Genomic DNA, 19,212 nt, shown 5'->3' with positions numbered 1-19,212 from the left:
AGAGCACAGTGAGAAAGGCACTACAAAGGACAGGGGACAGTCACAGAGCACAGTGAGAGAGAACCTACAAAGGAGAGGGGACAGTCACAGAGCACAGTGAGAGAGGCACTACAAAGGACAGGGGACAGTCACATAGCACAGTGAGAGACGCACTACAAAGGAGAGGGGACAGTTACAGAGCACAGTGAGAGAGGACCTACAAAGGAGAGGGGACAGTCACAGAGCACAGTGAGAGAGGCACTACAAAGGAGAGGGGACAGTCACAGAGCACAGTGAGAGAGGCACTACAAAGGAGAGGGGACAGTCACAGAGCACAGTGAGAGAGGCACTACAAAGGAGAGGGGACAGTCACAGAGCACAGTGAGAGAGGACCTACAAAGGAGAGCGATCCCTAATAAACCCCAGGAAGAGTAGCTAATGGGCATCCCTAATAAACCCCAGGAAGAGTAGCTAATGGGGATCCCTAATAAACCCCAGGAAGAGTAGCTAACGGGGATCCCTAATAAACCCCAGGAAGAGTAGCTAACGGGGATCCCTAATAAACCCCAGGAAGAGTAGCTAATGGGCATCCCTAATAAACCCCAGGAAGAGTAGCTAATGGGGATCCCTAATAAACCCCAGGAAGAGTAGCTAACGGGGATCCCTAATAACCCCCAGGAAGAGTAGCTAACGGGGATCCCTAATAAACCCCAGGAAGAGTAGCTAATGGGCATCCCTAATAAACCCCAGGAAGAGTAGCTAATGGGGATCCCTAATAACCCCCAGGAAGAGTAGCTAACGGGGATCCCTAATAAACCCCAGGAAGAGTAGCTAATGGGCATCCCTAATAAACCCCAGGAAGAGTAGCTAATGGGGATCCCTAATAAACCCCAGGAAGAGTAGCTAACGGGGATCCCTAATAAACCCCAGGAAGAGTAGCTAATGGGGATCCCTAATAAACCCCAGGAAGAGTAGCTAACGGGGATCCCTAATAAACCCCAGGAAGAGTAGCTAACGGGGATCCCTAATAAACCCCAGGAAGAGTAGCTAATGGGGATCCCTAATAAACCCCAGGAAGAGTAGCTAATGGGGATCCCTAATTAACCCCAGGAAGAGTAGCTAATGGGGATCCCTAATAAACCCCAGGAAGAGTAGCTAATGGGGATCCCTAATAAACCCCAGGAAGAGTAGCTAATGGGGATCCCTAATAACCCCCAGGAAGAGTAGCTAATGGGGAACCCTAATAAACCCCAGGAAGAGTAGCTAATGGGGATCCCTAATAAACCCCAGGAAGAGTAGCTAACGGGGATCCCTAATAAACCCCAGGAAGAGTAGCTAATGGGCATCCCTAATAAACCCCAGGAAGAGTAGCTAATGGGGATCCCTAATAAACCCCAGGAAGAGTAGCTAACGGGGATCCCTAATAAACCCCAGGAAGAGTAGCTAATGGGGATCCCTAATAAACCCCAGGAAGAGTAGCTAACGGGGATCCCTAATAAACCCCAGGAAGAGTAGCTAACGGGGATCCCTAATAAACCCCAGGAAGAGTAGCTAATGGGGATCCCTAATAAACCCCAGGAAGAGTAGCTAATGGGGATCCCTAATTAACCCCAGGAAGAGTAGCTAATGGGGATCCCTAATAAACCCCAGGAAGAGTAGCTAATGGGGATCCCTAATAACCCCCAGGAAGAGTAGCTAATGGGGAACCCTAATAAACCCCAGGAAGAGTAGCTAATGGGGATCCCTAATAAACCCCAGGAAGAGTAGCTAATGGGGAACCCTAATAAACCCCAGGAAGAGTAGCTAATGGGGATCCCTAATAAACCCCAGGAAGAGTAGCTAATGGGGAACCCTAATAAACCCCAGGAAGAGTAGCTAATGGGGATCCCTAATAAACCCCAGGAAGAGTAGCTAATGGGGATCCCTAATAAACCCCAGGAAGAGTAGCTAATGGGGATCCCTAATAAACCCCAGGAAGAGTAGCTAATGGGGATCCCTAATAAACCCCAGGAAGAGTAGCTAATGGGGATCCCTAATAAATACCAATACAATACAATACAATTATAACAGCTGAAAAGTGTTTTCTTGTCCAGGGATGTTTCCCTTCTGTAAACACTGAGTGTATAAAACATTAAGAACACCTTCCTAACAGACGACTCTCGGTCAACCACGATTTATTTTAGGTCGGGGACAGCCCTAGTTGACTCCAATGCTTCCCACAGTTGTGTCCAGTTGGCTGGATGTCCTTTGGGTGGTGGTCCATGTTGACTCCAATGCTTCCCACAGTTGTGTCCAGTTGGCTGGATGTCCTTTGGGTGGTGGACCATTCTTGATACACACTGGAAACTGTTGAGCGTGGAAAAACCCAGCAGCGTTGCAGTTCTTAACACAAACCGATGCGCCTGGCACGTACTACCATACCCCTTTTAAAGGCACTTACAACTCGTCTTGCCCGTTCACCCTCTGAATGGCACAGATACACAATCCATGTCTCAAGGCTTAAACATCCTTCTTTAACTTGTCTCCTCTCCTTCATCTACACTGATTGAAGTGGATTTAACAAGTGACATCAATTAGGGATCATAGACTGACCAGGTGAATCAAGGTGAAACCTATGTCATGGAAAGAGCAGGTGGTCCTAATGTTTTGTCCAGTCCACCCAGTGTACATGGTCCAGCACATTGCTTCCTCTTGTGGGGCAGGATACATGTTGGTGATATTTTGGGTAAATGTGTTTTAAACATGCTTGGTTAAATTCACCAGCAACATAGACTGTTCTTAATGTTTTGTCCACTCAGTGTATATACACATTACTTCTGAGCAGAGGTAATAAACAGAGTCCTACGAGACCTGGTAATAAACAGAGTCCTACGAGACCTGGTAATAAACAGAGTCCTACGGGACCTGGTAATAAACAGAGTCCTACGGGACCTGGTAATAAACAGAGTCCTACGGGACCTGGTAATAAACAGAGTCCTACGGGACCTGGTAATAAACAGAGTCCTACGGGACCTGGTAATAAACAGAGTCCTACGGGACCTGGTAATAAACAGAGTCCTACGGGACCTTGTAATAAACAGAGTCCTACGGGACCTGGTAATAAACAGAGTCCTACGGGACCTGGTAATAAACAGAGTCCTACGGGACCTGGTAATAAACAGAGTCCTACGGGACCTGGTAATAAACAGAGTCCTACGGGACCTGGTAATAAACAGAGTCCTACGAGACCTGGTAATAAACAGAGTCCTACGGGACCTGGTAATAAACAGAGCTCTATGGGACCTGGTAATAAACAGAGTCCTACGAGACCTGGTAATAAACAGAGTCCTACGGGACCTGGTAATAAACAGAGTCCTACGGGACCTGGTAATAAACAGAGTCCTACGGGACCTGGTAATAAACAGAGTCCTACGAGACCTGGTAATAAACAGAGTCCTACGGGACCTGGTAATAAACAGAGTCCTACGGGACCTGGTAATAAACAGAGCTCTATGGGACCTGGTAATAAACAGAGTCCTACGGGACCTGGTAATACACAGAGTCCTACGAGACCTGGTAATAAACAGAGTCCTACGGGACCTGGTAATAAACAGAGTCCTACGAGACCTGGTAATAAACAGAGTCCTACGGGACCTGGTAATAAACAGAGCTCTATGGGACCTGGTAATAAACAGAGTCCTACGAGACCTGGTAATAAACAGAGTCCTACGAGACCTGGTAATAAACAGAGTCCTACGGGACCTGGTAATAAACAGAGTCCTACGGGACCTGGTAATAAACAGAGTCCTACGGGACCTGGTAATAAACAGAGTCCTACGGGACCTGGTAATAAACAGAGTCCTACGGGACCTGGTAATAAACAGAGTCCTACGGGACCTGGTAATAAACAGAGTCCTACGGGACCTGGTAATAAACAGAGTCCTACGGGACCTGGTAATAAACAGAGTCCTACAGGACCTGGTAATAAACAGAGTACTATGGGACCTGGTAATAAACAGAGTCCTACGGGACCTGGTAATAAACAGAGTCCTACGGGACCTGGTAATAAACAGAGCTCTACGGGACCTGGTAATAAACAGAGCTCTACGGGACCTGGTAATAAGTAGTGCTCTTTATGAGAGCAGGTCGTACCAGTCGGGCTGCTCCTCCCTGGCCTTGCTGACGTCTTTAGGGCCCAGAAGGTTCCGCCAGTGGTCCACAGCTCCTGTCCTGGCCAGGGCCAGAGCCAACACAGGACCACTGTAACAGAAATACAGTCAACAGAATAACATACTAGAGACTAGATAGAATACGGGGAATAATACACTAGGGGGAATAACAGACTAGGGGGAATAATAGACTAGGGGGAATAACAGACTAGGGGGAATAATATAATAGGGGGGATAATAGACTAGGGGGAATAATAGACTAGGGGGAATAATAGACTAGGGGGAATGATAGACTAGGGGGGAATAATAGACTAAGGGGAATAATAGACTAGGGGGAATAATAGACTAGGGGGAATAATAGACTAGGGGGAATAATAGACTAGGGGGGAATAATAGACTAGCGGGGAATAATAGACTAGGGGGGAATGATAGACTAGGGGAAATAATAGACTAGGGGGAATAATAGACTAGGGGGGAATAATAGACTAGGGGGGAATAACAGACCAGGGGGAATAATAGACTAGGGGGAATAATAGACTAGGGGGAATAATAGACTAGGGGGAATAATAGACTAGGGGGAATGATAGACTAGGGGGGAATAATAGACTAAGGGGAATAATAGACTAGGGGGAATAATAGACTAGGGGGAATAATAGACTAGGGGGAATAATAGACTAGGGGGGAATAATAGACTAGGGGGGAATAATAGACTAGGGGGGAATGATAGACTAGGGGAAATAATAGACTAGGGGGAATAATAGACTAGGGGGAATAATAGACTAGGGGGGAATAACAGACTAGGGGGGAATAATAGACTAGGGGGAATAATAGACTAGGGGGAATAATAGACTAGGGGGAATAATAGACTAGGGGGAATAATAGACTAGGGGGGAATAATAGACTTGGGGGAATAATAGACTAGGGGGAATAATAGACTGGGGGGAATAATAGACTAGGGGGGAATAATAGACTAGGGGGGAAAATAGACTAGGGGGAATAATATACTTGGGGGAATAATAGACTAGGGGGGAATAATAGACTAGGGGGGAATAATAGACTAGGGGGAATAATAGACTAGGGGGAATAATATACTAGGGGGAATAATAGACTAGGGGGGATAATAGACTAGGGGGAATAATAGACTAGGGGGAATAATAGACTAGGGGGGAAAATAGACTAGGGGGAATAATAGACTAGGGGGAATAATAGACTAGGGGGAATAATAGACTAGGTGGAATGATAGACTAGGGGGAATAATAGACTAGGGGGGAATAATAGACTTGGGGGAATAATAGACTAGGGGGAATAATAGACTGGGGGGAATAATAGACTAGGGGGGAATAATAGACTAGGGGGGAAAATAGACTAGGGGGAATAATATACTTGGGGGAATAATAGACTAGGGGGGAATAATAGACTAGGGGGGAATAATAGACTAGGGGGAATAATAGACTAGGGGGAATAATAGACTAGGGGGAATAATAGACTAGGGGGGATAATAGACTAGGGGAATAATAGACTAGGGGGAATAATAGACTAGGGGGAATAATAGACTGGGGGGAATAATAGACGAGAGGGAATAATACACTAGGGGGAATAATAGACTAGGGGGAATAATAGACTAGGGGGAATAATAGACTAGGGGGGAATAATAGACTAGGGGGGAAAATAGACTTGGGGGAATAATAGACTGGGGGGACAATAGACATGGGGGAATAATAGACTAGGAGGAATAATAGACTAGGGGGAATAATAGACTGGGGGGAATAATAGACTGGGGGGAATAATAGACTAGGGGGGAATAATAGACTAGGGGGGAAAATAGACTAGGGGGAATAATATACTTGGGGGAATAATAGACTAGGGGGGAATAATAGACTAGGGGGGAATAATAGACTAGGGGGAATAATAGACTAGGGGGAATAATAGACTAGGGGGAATAATAGACTAGGGGGAATAATAGACTAGGGGGAATAATAGACTAGGGGGAATAATAGACGAGAGGGAATAATACACTAGGGGGAATAATAGACTAGGGGGAATAATAGACTGGGGGGAATAATAGACTAGGGGGGAATAATAGACTAGGGGGGAAAATAGACTAGGGGGAATAATATACTTGGGGGAATAATAGACTAGGGGGGAATAATAGACTAGGGGGGAATAATAGACTAGGGGGAATAATAGACTAGGGGGAATAATAGACTAGGGGGAATAATAGACTAGGGGGAATAATAGACTAGGGGGAATAATAGACTAGGGGGAATAATAGACGAGAGGGAATAATACACTAGGGGGAATAATAGACTAGGGGGAATAATAGACTAGGGGGAATAATAGACTAGGGGGGAATAATAGACTAGGGGGGAAAATAGACTAGGGGGAATAATATACTTGGGGGAATAATAGACTAGGGGGGAATAATAGACTAGGGGGGAATAATAGACTAGGGGGAATAATAGACTAGGGGGAATAATAGACTAGGGGGAATAATAGACTAGGGGGAATAATAGACTAGGGGAATAATAGACTAGGGGGAATAATAGACTAGGGGGAATAATAGACTGGGGGGAATAATAGACTAGGGGGAATAATAGACTAGGGGGAATAACAGACTAGGGGGAATAATAGACTAGGGGGGAATAATAGACTAGGGGGGGATAATAGACTAGGGGGGAATAATAGACTAGGGGGAATAATAGACTAGGGGGAATAATAGACTAGAGGGAATAATAGACTAGAGGGAATAATAGACTAGGGGGAATAATAGACTAGGGGGGAATAATAGACTAGGGGGAATAATAGACTAGGGGGAATAATAGACTAGGGGGAATAATAGACTAGGGGGAATAATAGACTAGGGGGGAATAATAGACTAGGGGGAATAATAGACTAGGGGGAATAATAGACTAGGGGGGAATAATAGACTAGGGGGGAATAATAGACTAGGGGGAATAATAGACTAGGGGGGAATAATAGACTAGGGGGGAATAATAGACTAGGGGGAATAATAGACTAGGGGGGAATAATAGACTAGAGGGAATAACAGGGCCGTGGGTCTTATAAAGACCACTGATTTTGTGTGAGTGCCAAGTTGGTAGTTGATTTGTGATCTTGCTTTGATATTGTAGTTCTCTTGATATTTATTATATATATTTATTATTATACTTTGATATTGTATTTCTCTTGTGTTTCATTTGTCAGATGGTTACCTGGTCATATTGTGCAGTAGGGCAGGGAAGTAGTCCTGGTCAACATGTCGTATGTAGAACCGTCTGGCCTGTTCCTCTGTTAATATCACCTCTCTCTGGAGAGACACAGTGAAGCCAGCCTCATGGATACGAGACAATATCTCATCTGGAACAGAAAATAATACTGAAGCCAGCCTCATGGAGATCAGACCTCATCTGGAACAGAAAACAATACTGAAGCCAGTCTCATGGAGACCAGATCTCATCTGGAACAGAAAATAATACTGAAGCCAGCCTCATGGAGATCAGACCTCATCTGGAACAGAAAACAATACTGAAGCCAGCCTCATGGAGACCAGACCTCATCTGGAACAGAAAACAATACTGAAGCCAGCCTCATGGAGACCAGACCTCATCTGGAACAGAAAACAATACTGAAGCCAGCCTCATGGAGACCAGACCTCATCTGGAACAGAAAACAATACTGAAGCCAGCCTCATGGAGACCAGGTCTCATCTGGAACAGAAAATAATACTGAAGCCAGCCTCATGGAGACCAGACCTCATCTGGAACAGAAAACAATACTGAAGCCAGCCTCATGGAGACCAGACCTCATCTGGAACAGAAAACAATACTGAAGCCAGCCTCATGGAGACCAGACCAGACCTCATCTGGAACAGAAAACGATCCTGAAGCCAGTCTCATGGAGAACAAATCAGGTCTCATCTGGAAACCAGACCTCATGGAGACCAGACCTTATCTGGAACAGAAAACAATACTGAAGCCAGCCTCATGGAGACCAGACCAGACCTCATCTGGACCAGAAAATAATACTGAAACCAGCCTCATGGAGACCAGACCAGACCTTATCTGGAACAGAAAACAATACTGAAGCCAGCCTCATGGAGACCAGACCAGACCTTATCTGGAACAGAAAACAATACTGAAGCCAGCCTCATGGAGACCAGATCTCATCTGGAACAGAAAACAATACTGAAGCCAGCCTCATGGAGACCAGACCTCATCTGGAACAGAAAACAATACTGAAGCCAGCCTCATGGAGACCAGACCTCATCTGGAACAGAAAACAATACTGAAGCCAGCCTCATGGAGACCAGACCTCATCTGGAACAGAAAACAATACTGAAGCCAGCCTCATGGAGACCAGACCTCATCTGGAACAGAAAACAATACTGAAGCCAGCCTCATGGAGACCAGACCTCATCTGGAACAGAAAACAATACTGAAGCCAGCCTCATGGAGACCAGACCTCATCTGGAACAGAAAACAATACTGAAGCCAGCCTCATGGAGACCAGACCTCATCTGGAACAGAAAACAATACTGAAGCCAGCCTCATGGAGACCAGACCTCATCTGGAACAGAAAACAATACTGAAGCCAGCCTCATGGAGACCAGATCTCATCTGGAACAGAAAACAATACTGAAACCAGCCTCATGGAGACCAGACCAGACCTTATCTGGAACAGAAAACAATACTGAAGCCAGCCTCATGGAGACCAGATCTCATCTGGAACAGAAAATAATACTGAAGCCAGCCTCATGGAGACCAGATCTCATCTGGAACAGAAAATAATACTGAAGCCAGCCTCATGGAGATCAGACCTCATCTGGAACAGAAAACAATACTGAAGCCAGCCTCATGGAGACCAGACCTCATCTGGAACAGAAAACAATACTGAAGCCAGCCTCATGGAGACCAGACCTCATCTGGAACAGAAAACAATACAGAAGCCAGCCTCATGGAGACCAGACCTCATCTGGAACAGAAAACAATACTGAAGCCAGCCTCATGGAGACCAGACCTCATCTGGAACAGAAAACAATACTGAAGCCAGCCTCATGGAGACCAGGTCTCATCTGGAACAGAAAATAATACTGAAGCCAGCCTCATGGAGACCAGACCTCATCTGGAACAGAAAACAATACTGAAGCCAGCCTCATGGAGACCAGACCTCATCTGGAACAGAAAACAATACTGAAGCCAGCCTCATGGAGACCAGACCAGACCTCATCTGGAACAGAAAATAATACTGAAACCAGCCTCATGGAGACCAGACCAGACCTTATCTGGAACAGAAAACAATACTGAAGCCAGCCTCATGGAGACCAGACCAGACCTTATCTGGAACAGAAAACAATACTGAAGCCAGCCTCATGGAGACCAGATCTCATCTGGAACAGAAAACAATACTGAAGCCAGCCTCATGGAGACCAGACCTCATCTGGAACAGAAAACAATACTGAAGCCAGCCTCATGGAGACCAGACCAGACCTTATCTGGAACAGAAAACAATACTGAAACCAGCCTCATGGAGACCAGACCAGACCTTATCTGGAACAGAAAATAATACTGAAACCAGCCTCATGGAGACCAGATCTCATCTGGAACAGAAAATAATACTGAAGCCAGCCTCATGGAGACCAGATCTCATCTGGAACAGAAAATAATACTGAAGCCAGCCTCATGGAGATCAGACCTCATCTGGAACAGAAAACAATACTGAAGCCAGCCTCATGGAGACCAGACCTCATCTGGAACAGAAAACAATACTGAAGCCAGCCTCATGGAGACCAGACCTCATCTGGAACAGAAAACAATACTGAAGCCAGCCTCATGGAGACCAGACCTCATCTGGAACAGAAACAATACTGAAGCCAGCCTCATGGAGACCAGACCTCATCTGGAACAGAAAACAATACTGAAGCCAGCCTCATGGAGACCAGGTCTCATCTGGATCAGAAAATAATACTGAAGCCAGCCTCATGGAGACCAGACCTCATCTGGAACAGAAAACAATACTGAAGCCAGCCTCATGGAGACCAGACCTCATCTGGAACAGAAAACAATACTGAAGCCAGCCTCATGGAGACCAGACCAGACCTCATCTGGAACAGAAAATAATACTGAAACCAGCCTCATGGAGACCAGACCAGACCTTATCTGGAACAGAAAACAATACTGAAGCCAGCCTCATGGAGACCAGACCAGACCTTATCTGGAACAGAAAACAATACTGAAGCCAGCCTCATGGAGACCAGATCTCATCTGGAACAGAAAACAATACTGAAGCCAGCCTCATGGAGACCAGACCTCATCTGGAACAGAAAACAATACTGAAGCCAGCCTCATGGAGACCAGACCTCATCTGGAACAGAAAACAATACTGAAGCCAGCCTCATGGAGACCAGACCTCATCTGGAACAGAAAACAATACTGAAGCCAGCCTCATGGAGACCAGACCTCATCTGGAACAGAAAACAATACTGAAGCCAGCCTCATGGAGACCAGGTCTCATCTGGAACAGAAAATAATACTGAAGCCAGCCTCATGGAGACCAGACCTCATCTGGAACAGAAAACAATACTGAAGCCAGCCTCATGGAGACCAGACCTCATCTGGAACAGAAAACAATACTGAAGCCAGCCTCATGGAGACCAGACCAGACCTTATCTGGAACAGAAAACAATACTGAAGCCAGCCTCATGGAGACCAGACCAGACCTCATCTGGAACAGAAAATAATACTGAAACCAGCCTCATGGAGACCAGACCAGACCTTATCTGGAACAGAAAACAATACTGAAGCCAGCCTCATGGAGACCAGACCAGACCTCATCTGGAACAGAAAATAATACTGAAGCCAGCCTCATGGAGACCAGACCAGACCTTATCTGGAACAGAAAACAATACTGAAGCCAGCCTCATGGAGACCAGGTCTCATCTGGAACAGAAAATAATACTGAAGCCAGCCTCATGGAGACCAGACCTCATCTGGAACAGAAAACAATACTGAAGCCAGCCTCATGGAGACCAGACCTCATCTGGAACAGAAAACAATACTGAAGCCAGCCTCATGGAGACCAGACCTCATCTGGAACAGAAAACAATACTGAAGCCAGCCTCATGGAGACCAGACCTCATCTGGAACAGAAAACAATACTGAAGCCAGCCTCATGGAGACCAGACCTCATCTGGAACAGAAAACAATACTGAAGCCAGCCTCATGGAGACCAGACCTCATCTGGAACAGAAAACAATACTGAAGCCAGCCTCATGGAGACCAGGTCTCATCTGGAACAGAAAATAATACTGAAGCCAGCCTCATGGAGACCAGACCTCATCTGGAACAGAAAACAATACTGAAGCCAGCCTCATGGAGACCAGACCAGACCTCATCTGGAACAGAAAATAATACTGAAGCCAGCCTCATGGAGACCAGACCAGACCTTATCTGGAACAGAAAACAATACTGAAGCCAGCCTCATGGAGACCAGACCAGACCTTATCTGGAACAGAAAACAATACTGAAACCAGCCTCATGGAGACCAGACCAGACCTCATCTGGAACAGAAAATAATACTGAAACCAGCCTCATGGAGACCAGACCAGACCTTATCTGGAACAGAAAACAATACTGAAGCCAGCCTCATGGAGACCAGACCAGACCTTATCTAGAACACAATACTTTAGAAAAGGTCATCAAAATGATCCTTCAATTTGCCTTCAGACTATTTCTGACATTTCTTTCAGTTGTCAGAAAAACATTTTGAATCTCTAATAAATGACTAAAACGGTGTGAGGATGAAACCTTGAAAATCTCAGAACGCAAATGACTTCTTCACTAAATCCAGGCCTGGCCTGTGATGCTGATTTCAGAAACAGACGTGTGCTGTGTATGATGCTGATTTCAGAAACAGACGTGTGCTGTGTATGATGCTGATTTCAGAAACAGACGTGTGGTGTGTATGATGCTGATTTCAGAAACAGACGTGTGCTGTGTACAGTAGTTGGCACGCGGCCCACCTCTGCTCTCCCTGGCGAGGTCGGGTCGGATGAGAGCCAGTGTCCTCTCCACTCGCCCTTCCTCCTCGTGCTGCTCTGCCCGGGAAGAAGTCCTGAAGCTGGGGAAGAAGAAGGCCAGCTCCCTCCTGGCCTGATGGCTGTCGTCACTACCGTGGAGCGCGTTGAACAGGGTTTCACTGCCATACTGGGCACGTAGGCTAGGGGAGGGAGGAGGGAGGCGGAAGGGAGGGAGGGAGGAGAGGAAGGAGGGAGAGGAGACAGAGAAGGGTAGAGGAAGGGAAGGAGGTGGGGAGAGAAGGAGGGAGAGGAGACAGAGGAGGGGAGAGGAAGGGAAGGAGGTGGGGAGAGAAGGGGGGAGACAGAGGAGGGTAGAGGAAGGGAAGGAGGTGGGGAGAGAAGGAGGGAGAGGAGACAGAGAAGGGTAGAGGAAGGGAAGGAGGTGGGGAGAGAAGGAGGGAGAGGAGACAGAGGATGGTAGAGGAAGGGAAGGAGGTGGGGAGAGAATGAGGGAGAGGAGACAGAGAAGGGTAGAGGAAGGGAAGGAGGTGGGGAGAGAAGGAGGGAGAGGAGACAGAGGAGGGGAGAGGAAGGGAAGGAGGGGAGAGAGGATGGGAAGGAAAATAGGAGGACAGATGGTTACTCTGCTGGTGACCAGTGAGGATAATCAGGAGAGGAACGTTGGGTGTGTCTGTTCTGTCGGAGCAACAATCTGTGTAGATACATGCTGTCTTCATTCAGTGAAGGGAATGTCCACACAGCCCTCAAACTAAGCATTTATGTGTTGTACACAGATATATACCACTATTTGAAATTAAAAACCATCACATGTTTATACTGTATATTGAATTTATGTCCCTTTAATATTAGGACTGAGTTTCTGGATTAGGACAATGTTTCTGGATTAGGAGTCTGTTTCTGGATTAGGGCCGTGTTTCTGGATTAGGGCTGTGTTTCTGGATTAGGAGTCTGTTTCTGGATTAGGGCCGTGTTTCTGGATTAGGGCTGTTTCTGGATTAGGAGTCTGTTTCTGGATTAGGAGTGTTTCTGGATTAGGGCTGTGTTTCTGGATTAGGGCTGTGTTTCTGGATTAGGGCTGTGTTTCTGGATTAGGACTGTGTTTCTGGATTAGGAGTCTGTTTCTGGATCAGAAGTATGTCATATTTTTAACTGTACCTCTCAGGTTTATCCCTCCTGGCTTCCTCTATGTCTGCTGGACCAATGAACTCCCTCCATGCTGGCACCACATGACCTGACCCCTCCCTCTGAGAGACCACCAGGATGTGAGAGGGGCCACTGGACATGAACTGGATCAGGTCCTCAAAACAGGCCTGGGAATACACAGGTAATAGTGATGGGCATTCAGAGTATTTTCAGTGAGACAGATCTTTTAGCTCTTTTCACCTAAAAGAGATGTTTGGCTCCCAAAAGGCTCTCTGTTCAGTCGTGCTTAAAAAAGTAGGAAAAAACATGATTTTTTTTAATTTTTTTTATTAATATAAAGCCTAAAAAGTTGCCTATCATTATCCCAGATCATGAAATGTGAGTTTAAATAAACATTTTACCTGACAAATGAAGAATACAAAAATAACACGTTGCAAAAATGAGCGTGGACCAAAATGAGGCTCTCTCTCTCTCTCTCCTCACTACCTATGATTCCTACAGTGAGGATGTATCTTCTTCAGACAATGTTTTTTTAATAATTTATCTACATATAATCGTTGGCTGTATCAACTGCTATCAGTGTGAAGGGAGGCTGAAGGAAAGTCTGTTTGACTGGGAGGCTGAAGGAAAGTCTGTTTGACTGGGAGGCTGAAGGAAAGTCTGTTTGACTGGGAGGCTGAAGGAAAGTCTGTTTGACTGGGAGGCTGAAGGAAAGTCTGTTTGACTGGGAGGCTGAAGGAAAGTCTGTTTGACTGGGAGGCTGAAGGAAAGTCTGTTTGACTGGGAGGCTGAATGAAAGTCTGTTTGACTGGGAGGCTGAAGGAAAGTCTGTTTGACTGGGAGGCTGAATGAAAGTCTGTTTGACTGGGAGGCTGAAGGAAAGTCTGTTTGACTGGGAGGCTGAATGAAAGTCTGTTTGACTGGGAGGCTGAATGAAAGTCTGTTTGACTGGGAGGCTGAAGGAAAGTCTGTTTGACTGGGAGGCTGAATGAAAGTCTGTTTGACTGGGAGGCTGAAGGAAAGTCTGTTTGACTGGGAGGCTGAAGGAAAGTCTGTTTGACTGGGAGGCTGAATGAAAGTCTGTTTGACTGGGAGGCTGCCTAGCAGGTGATGGGTGTTCCTCTGTAGGAGCAGCACAGTAGCTGCTTTAACACAACAGGTGAACACTTTGGTTCTCTGTACTGTACCTCTCCTACTTAGTTCTGGTAGAAATCTACTGATCTCTCATACTTAGTTCTGGTAGAAAACTACTGATCTCTCCTACTTAGTTCTGGTAGAAATCTACTGACCTCTCCTACTTTGTTCTGGTAGAAAACTACTGACCTCTCCTACTTAGTTCTGGTAGAAAACTACTGACCTCTTCTACTTAGTTCTGGTAGAAATCTACTGACCTCTCCTACTTAGTTCTGGTAGAAAACTACTGACCTCTCCTACTTAGTTCTGGTAGAAATCTACTGACCTCTCCTACTTAGTTCTGGTAGAAAACTACTGACCTCTCCTACTTAGTTCTGGTAGAAAGCTACTGAACTCTCCTACTTAGTTCTGGTAGAAAACTACTGACCTCTCCTACTTAGTTCTGGTTGAAAACGACTGACCTCTCCTACTTAGTTCTGGTAGAAAACTACTGACCTCTTCTACTTAGTTCTGGTAGAAAACGACTGACCTCTCCTACTTTGTTCTGGTAGAAAACTACTGATCTCTCCTACTTTGTTCTGGTAGAAATCTACTGACCTCTCCTACTTAGTTCTGGTAGAAAACTACTGATCTCTCCTACTTAGTTCTGGTAGAAAACTACTGACCTCTCCTACTTAGTTCTGGTAGAAAACTACTGACCTCTCCTACTTTGTTCTGGTAGAAAACTACTGACCTCTCCTACTTAGTTCTGGTAGAAAACTACTGACCTCTCCTACTTAGTTCTGGTAGAAAACTACTGACCTCTCCTACTTTGTTCTGGTAGAAAACTACTGACCTCTCCTACTTAGTTCTTGTAGAAAACTACTGACCTCTCCTACTTTGTTCTGGTAGAAAACTACTGACCGCTCCTACTTAGTTCTGGTAGAAAACTACTGACCTCTCCTACTTAGTTCTGGTAGAAAACTACTGACCTCTCCTACTTTGTTCTGGTAGAAATCTCGTGCTTCAGAGTCGCTCAGCGTTCTCTCCTCGTGGACTAGGATCTCAAACCCGGCATCCTGAATCTTCATGATAATCTCACTGGCTTTGCCGTGAGCCACTGCGTTCGGTTTGATGATGGCCACCGTGTAGGATTTACTGTCTGGAACTACAGAGAGTTACTTGGCTGTAAAACACTGGTTAAAGTTGACGGAAAAGGAATAAATGGCCCATGTTAGGTGAATATTTAGCTACAGTACCAAGTATATCTTCATCACTTTGATCCTTCTCCTCTTCTTCATCTATCAAACCTTCATCTTTCACCTGAACAACACAGCAAAGCGTGAATCCTACAGGTCAGTCATTTGAAAGACAGTTTTTTAAACTCTCAAGCAATCAGCATGTATGAATATTTGAGTGTACCTTGCTGTTTGTAAGTGCATGTGTGTGTGTGTTTGTGTGTGTGTGTGTGAGTGTGTGTTTATGTGTGTTTGTTTGTGTTTGTGTGTCTGTTTTGACTCACCACTCTGCGTTCCCCTCCCTCATCCAGGACAGTCTTCTCCCTGGCCAGTTCCTCCAACACCATCCTCTGGAGGAGAGGAGCGTTAGCCCCACGTAGCACTGAGACCATCTCCCCCCCCTGAACCAGATATAGAGGTTAGGGTCACCATCCTCTGGAGGAGAGGAGCGTTAGCCCCCCGTAGCACTGAGACCATCCCCCCCCCCCCCCCGGAGACACTTCAAGCTGTGGTTGAGTTTCTTAATCTGCTTCAGGCAGAACACTATTTGTGTAGATTGTAGCTTAACCAGTCTTGAAATGATAATAATGAATGAATGGTGAAAGTAACAGGGATGCATCCACTGACCCAGACAGACAGAACATCTACAGTACCTGCACAATTCCAGATCAACACTTAGAGAGAGAGAGAGAGAGAGAGAGAGACAGTGAAAAATGCAAAGTAATGTTGATAATATTTCCCATTTAGCTTAGTTTTGTTTTGTCTTTCATACCAGGTCATGTGTCTTCTCAAGTCATATTGACACTGGTCTACTACTGTTGCTTTAATGTATTGTTGTTCTGATTAATATTGTTGTTGTAGTTGTTGTTAATGGTAATCCCATGTCCACTACTACTATTATTATTGCTGTTGGTCCCACCATTTATTTATATATAAATATATATATATATATATATATATATATATTGTATATATATACATATATATTTGATTTTTATTTTTCGATATGTATACTTTGACAATGTAAGTAATAATGAACTTGCCATGTCAATAAAGTCAATTGAATTGAATTGACAGACAGAGAGAGAGACAGAGAGAGAGAGAGACAGAGACAGAGAGAGACAGAGACAGAGAGAGACAGAGACAGAGAGAGACAGAGACAGAGAGAGAGAGAGACAGAGAGACAGAGACAGAGAGAAACAGAGAGAGAGAGACAGAGACAGAGAGAGACAGAGAGAGAGAGAGACAGAGAGACAGAGACAGAGAGAGACAGAGAGAGATCAGGACTTACCCCATAGAACAGGAAGGTGGGCTCACACTTCCCCCTGTACCTTTCTAGAGCATCGATACTGTCAGCTTTTGCCTGCAAGGAAAACCAGTTCAATTTAAACAAAAGCCTTTTTTCAATATAATTTTTTCAGAAATGTAATTCTAGATTGAATGATATGTGTCTGTTGTGTTTACTGTGGCAAAATGTAACAAGTCATCTCCCAGTTCATTTTTGATCTTCCTCAGTAAGCTGACAACAGCACGGCATGGACCACACCACTGCTGGTAGACATCTACAACTGAAGGGGACAGAGACACAGGACAGGCGTGTTAGTACAGTAAACACCATGTAGGCACATCCTGCAGTAAGCAGCATGAACACATGGGGGCAGCAGCATGCAGTGGAAGTGAATTATGAATAAACCGAGTAAGAGGTACGTTTTCATGGCAATAATGAAACAAACAAGTCACAACATACTCCTAAAATAAATGTAAAAGTCACATCATACAGCCAGAGTGAAACGGCTACACGTAAGTAAGAAAACGTAATATGCAACAAAGCAAATCATTCTTACCTGTTAAACCTTTAGTTGCGAGCATCTCATCCCATTGCTCTTGGTTTGCGACAGACGCCTGGAGAAAGTAGTACCAAGAACAGCAGTGTTAGCTAACGTTACATTCTGATCACAGAGTGTGCTGCCCATCACACCCAACTTGGATATCTGCAACAACAACAAAAAAAGTACGTTTGACCGACTGACCTGCAAGCTTACTTCTTTCTTTTTGCCAGCCATCTTATTAATGTACCATCTGAGAACACAATTTTTAACAATAAATCTCCAAACGTTATTTGCAAGCAAAAATAAGTCTTTATAAGTTGAGTTGAGAGCGGTTGCGTTGTAAACTATTGAACTAGCTAACTCTACTAGCTGTAGTGCAAGAGCTTGTTTGCCTTGTCGTTGCTGAGCAACGCTCTTCTTCGGGTATGGATTCGCCTCTGTGTGGCGCCACAACCTGCTATTAGCACAAAGCTCTTTGTCTCTGCAGGCTACCATTTAGCTAGCTAGCATCAAGCTAGCAACGAACTAAGCTAGCACAGTTAATGGTGGACAATTTCAGTCGAAACTGGTCAGGGAGAGGTTTGGGTTCTATTCGAAATGATATTTCTTGACTGCTAAACCATGTACAGTCATGTCCATACATCTACTGTTATGCTAGTCTCTGTTCTGTAAACGCTGATTTGCGGGTTGTGCTGCGCAGCACTGACAGCTGTGTTGACATGACAACTGGATTGAACTCTGAACCTTAGAATGGATCATGTGACACAGGTGTTTGTTTTGGTTGTTGCTTGCAGCTCTGATTGCACTAAGTTGAAACGTGTCAACTGGATACAAGCAAGTTGCAGGGGGTGTTTCACAAAGCAAGTAAACTTGCATACAAGTTGCGTCGTGTAATGGTAGCCTTAAACCGATGCCACACTAAACAATCTGGACCAATTTATGTTGCTCGCAACAAAATTGCATCTGGGTTGCTACGTGTGTCACCCCCAAGAAATTGCCTGCAACGTAATTGCATTGCATCTCAAAACATAGGGCAGTGTTGCCATGTTCTAGGTTTTACATACAAATTGGGATACTTTGAAAACGATGTCGCTGGTGAAAATGTATTGGTTGCTAATTTTGGGGCTATTGGTCCAGATTGTTTCGTGTGGCATCGGTTTAAGGGTGCCATTACACGACGCAACTTGACTTTGAGCAGGCTGTTGCTGAGTGAGTGGTCTGGAGGAGTGTGTGTGTGTGTGTGTGTATTGGCTGAGTCGCGAGAGCAGCACGCGTGCACGTTGTGACAACGTTTACCACTTGTAGCGAGGCTATTTAGATTGTCATTATGGAGATACCAATTTACAAACCTCTTTCCATAATAATACACTAGAACTGATGCACATCAAGAAATAATGCAGACGGAGGACTGGAAAACGACTTTGGGCGCATGACATAAATCCTTATTTACAATGAAGGCCTACCAAAAGGCCTCCTGCGGGAATGGGGCCTGGGATTAAAAATAACAAATAAATTTAATAAAAATATAGGACAATACACACATCACGACAAGAGAGACAACACAACACTACATGAAGAGAGACCTAAGACAACAACATAGCATGGCAGCAACACACGACTACAACATGGTAGCAACACCACATGGTAGCAACACAACATGGCAGCAGCACATGACAACAACATGGTATAAACATTATTGGGCATAGACAACAGCAGAAAGACAAGGT

General features: G+C 45.1%; 1 protein-coding gene across 2 annotated transcripts in view; it reads right to left on the bottom strand.

The window, feature by feature from the left end:
- nme9 (NME/NM23 family member 9) overlaps positions 1-18,200 on the bottom strand; it is a 68,585-nt gene extending 50,385 nt beyond the window's left edge. Inside the window, exons 1-11 of one of the 2 annotated variants that reach the window (XM_071341916.1) lie at positions 17,687-18,200; positions 17,501-17,558; positions 17,121-17,224; positions 16,948-17,019; positions 15,941-16,057; positions 15,678-15,741; positions 15,411-15,586; positions 13,318-13,472; positions 12,145-12,341; positions 7,340-7,484; positions 4,111-4,218 (exon numbers count right to left, since the gene is read on the bottom strand). In XM_071341916.1, the coding sequence (XP_071198017.1) occupies positions 4,111-4,218; positions 7,340-7,484; positions 12,145-12,341; positions 13,318-13,472; positions 15,411-15,586; positions 15,678-15,741; positions 15,941-16,057; positions 16,948-17,019; positions 17,121-17,224; positions 17,501-17,558; positions 17,687-17,980 (1,490 nt within the window). In that variant the 5' untranslated portion in view covers positions 17,981-18,200. The remainder of the gene's footprint in view (positions 1-4,110; positions 4,219-7,339; positions 7,485-12,144; positions 12,342-13,317; positions 13,473-15,410; positions 15,587-15,677; positions 15,742-15,940; positions 16,058-16,947; positions 17,020-17,120; positions 17,225-17,500; positions 17,559-17,686) is intronic. The other variant, XM_071341918.1, reaches the window with a different exon arrangement.
- Between the last annotated feature and the right edge of the window lie 1,012 nt (positions 18,201-19,212).

This window comes from Salvelinus alpinus, chromosome 14 (genome assembly GCF_045679555.1).
Source record: "Salvelinus alpinus chromosome 14, SLU_Salpinus.1, whole genome shotgun sequence".
NCBI lineage: Eukaryota > Metazoa > Chordata > Actinopteri > Salmoniformes > Salmonidae > Salvelinus > Salvelinus alpinus.
This window is presented reverse-complemented; position numbering and strand designations above follow the sequence as displayed.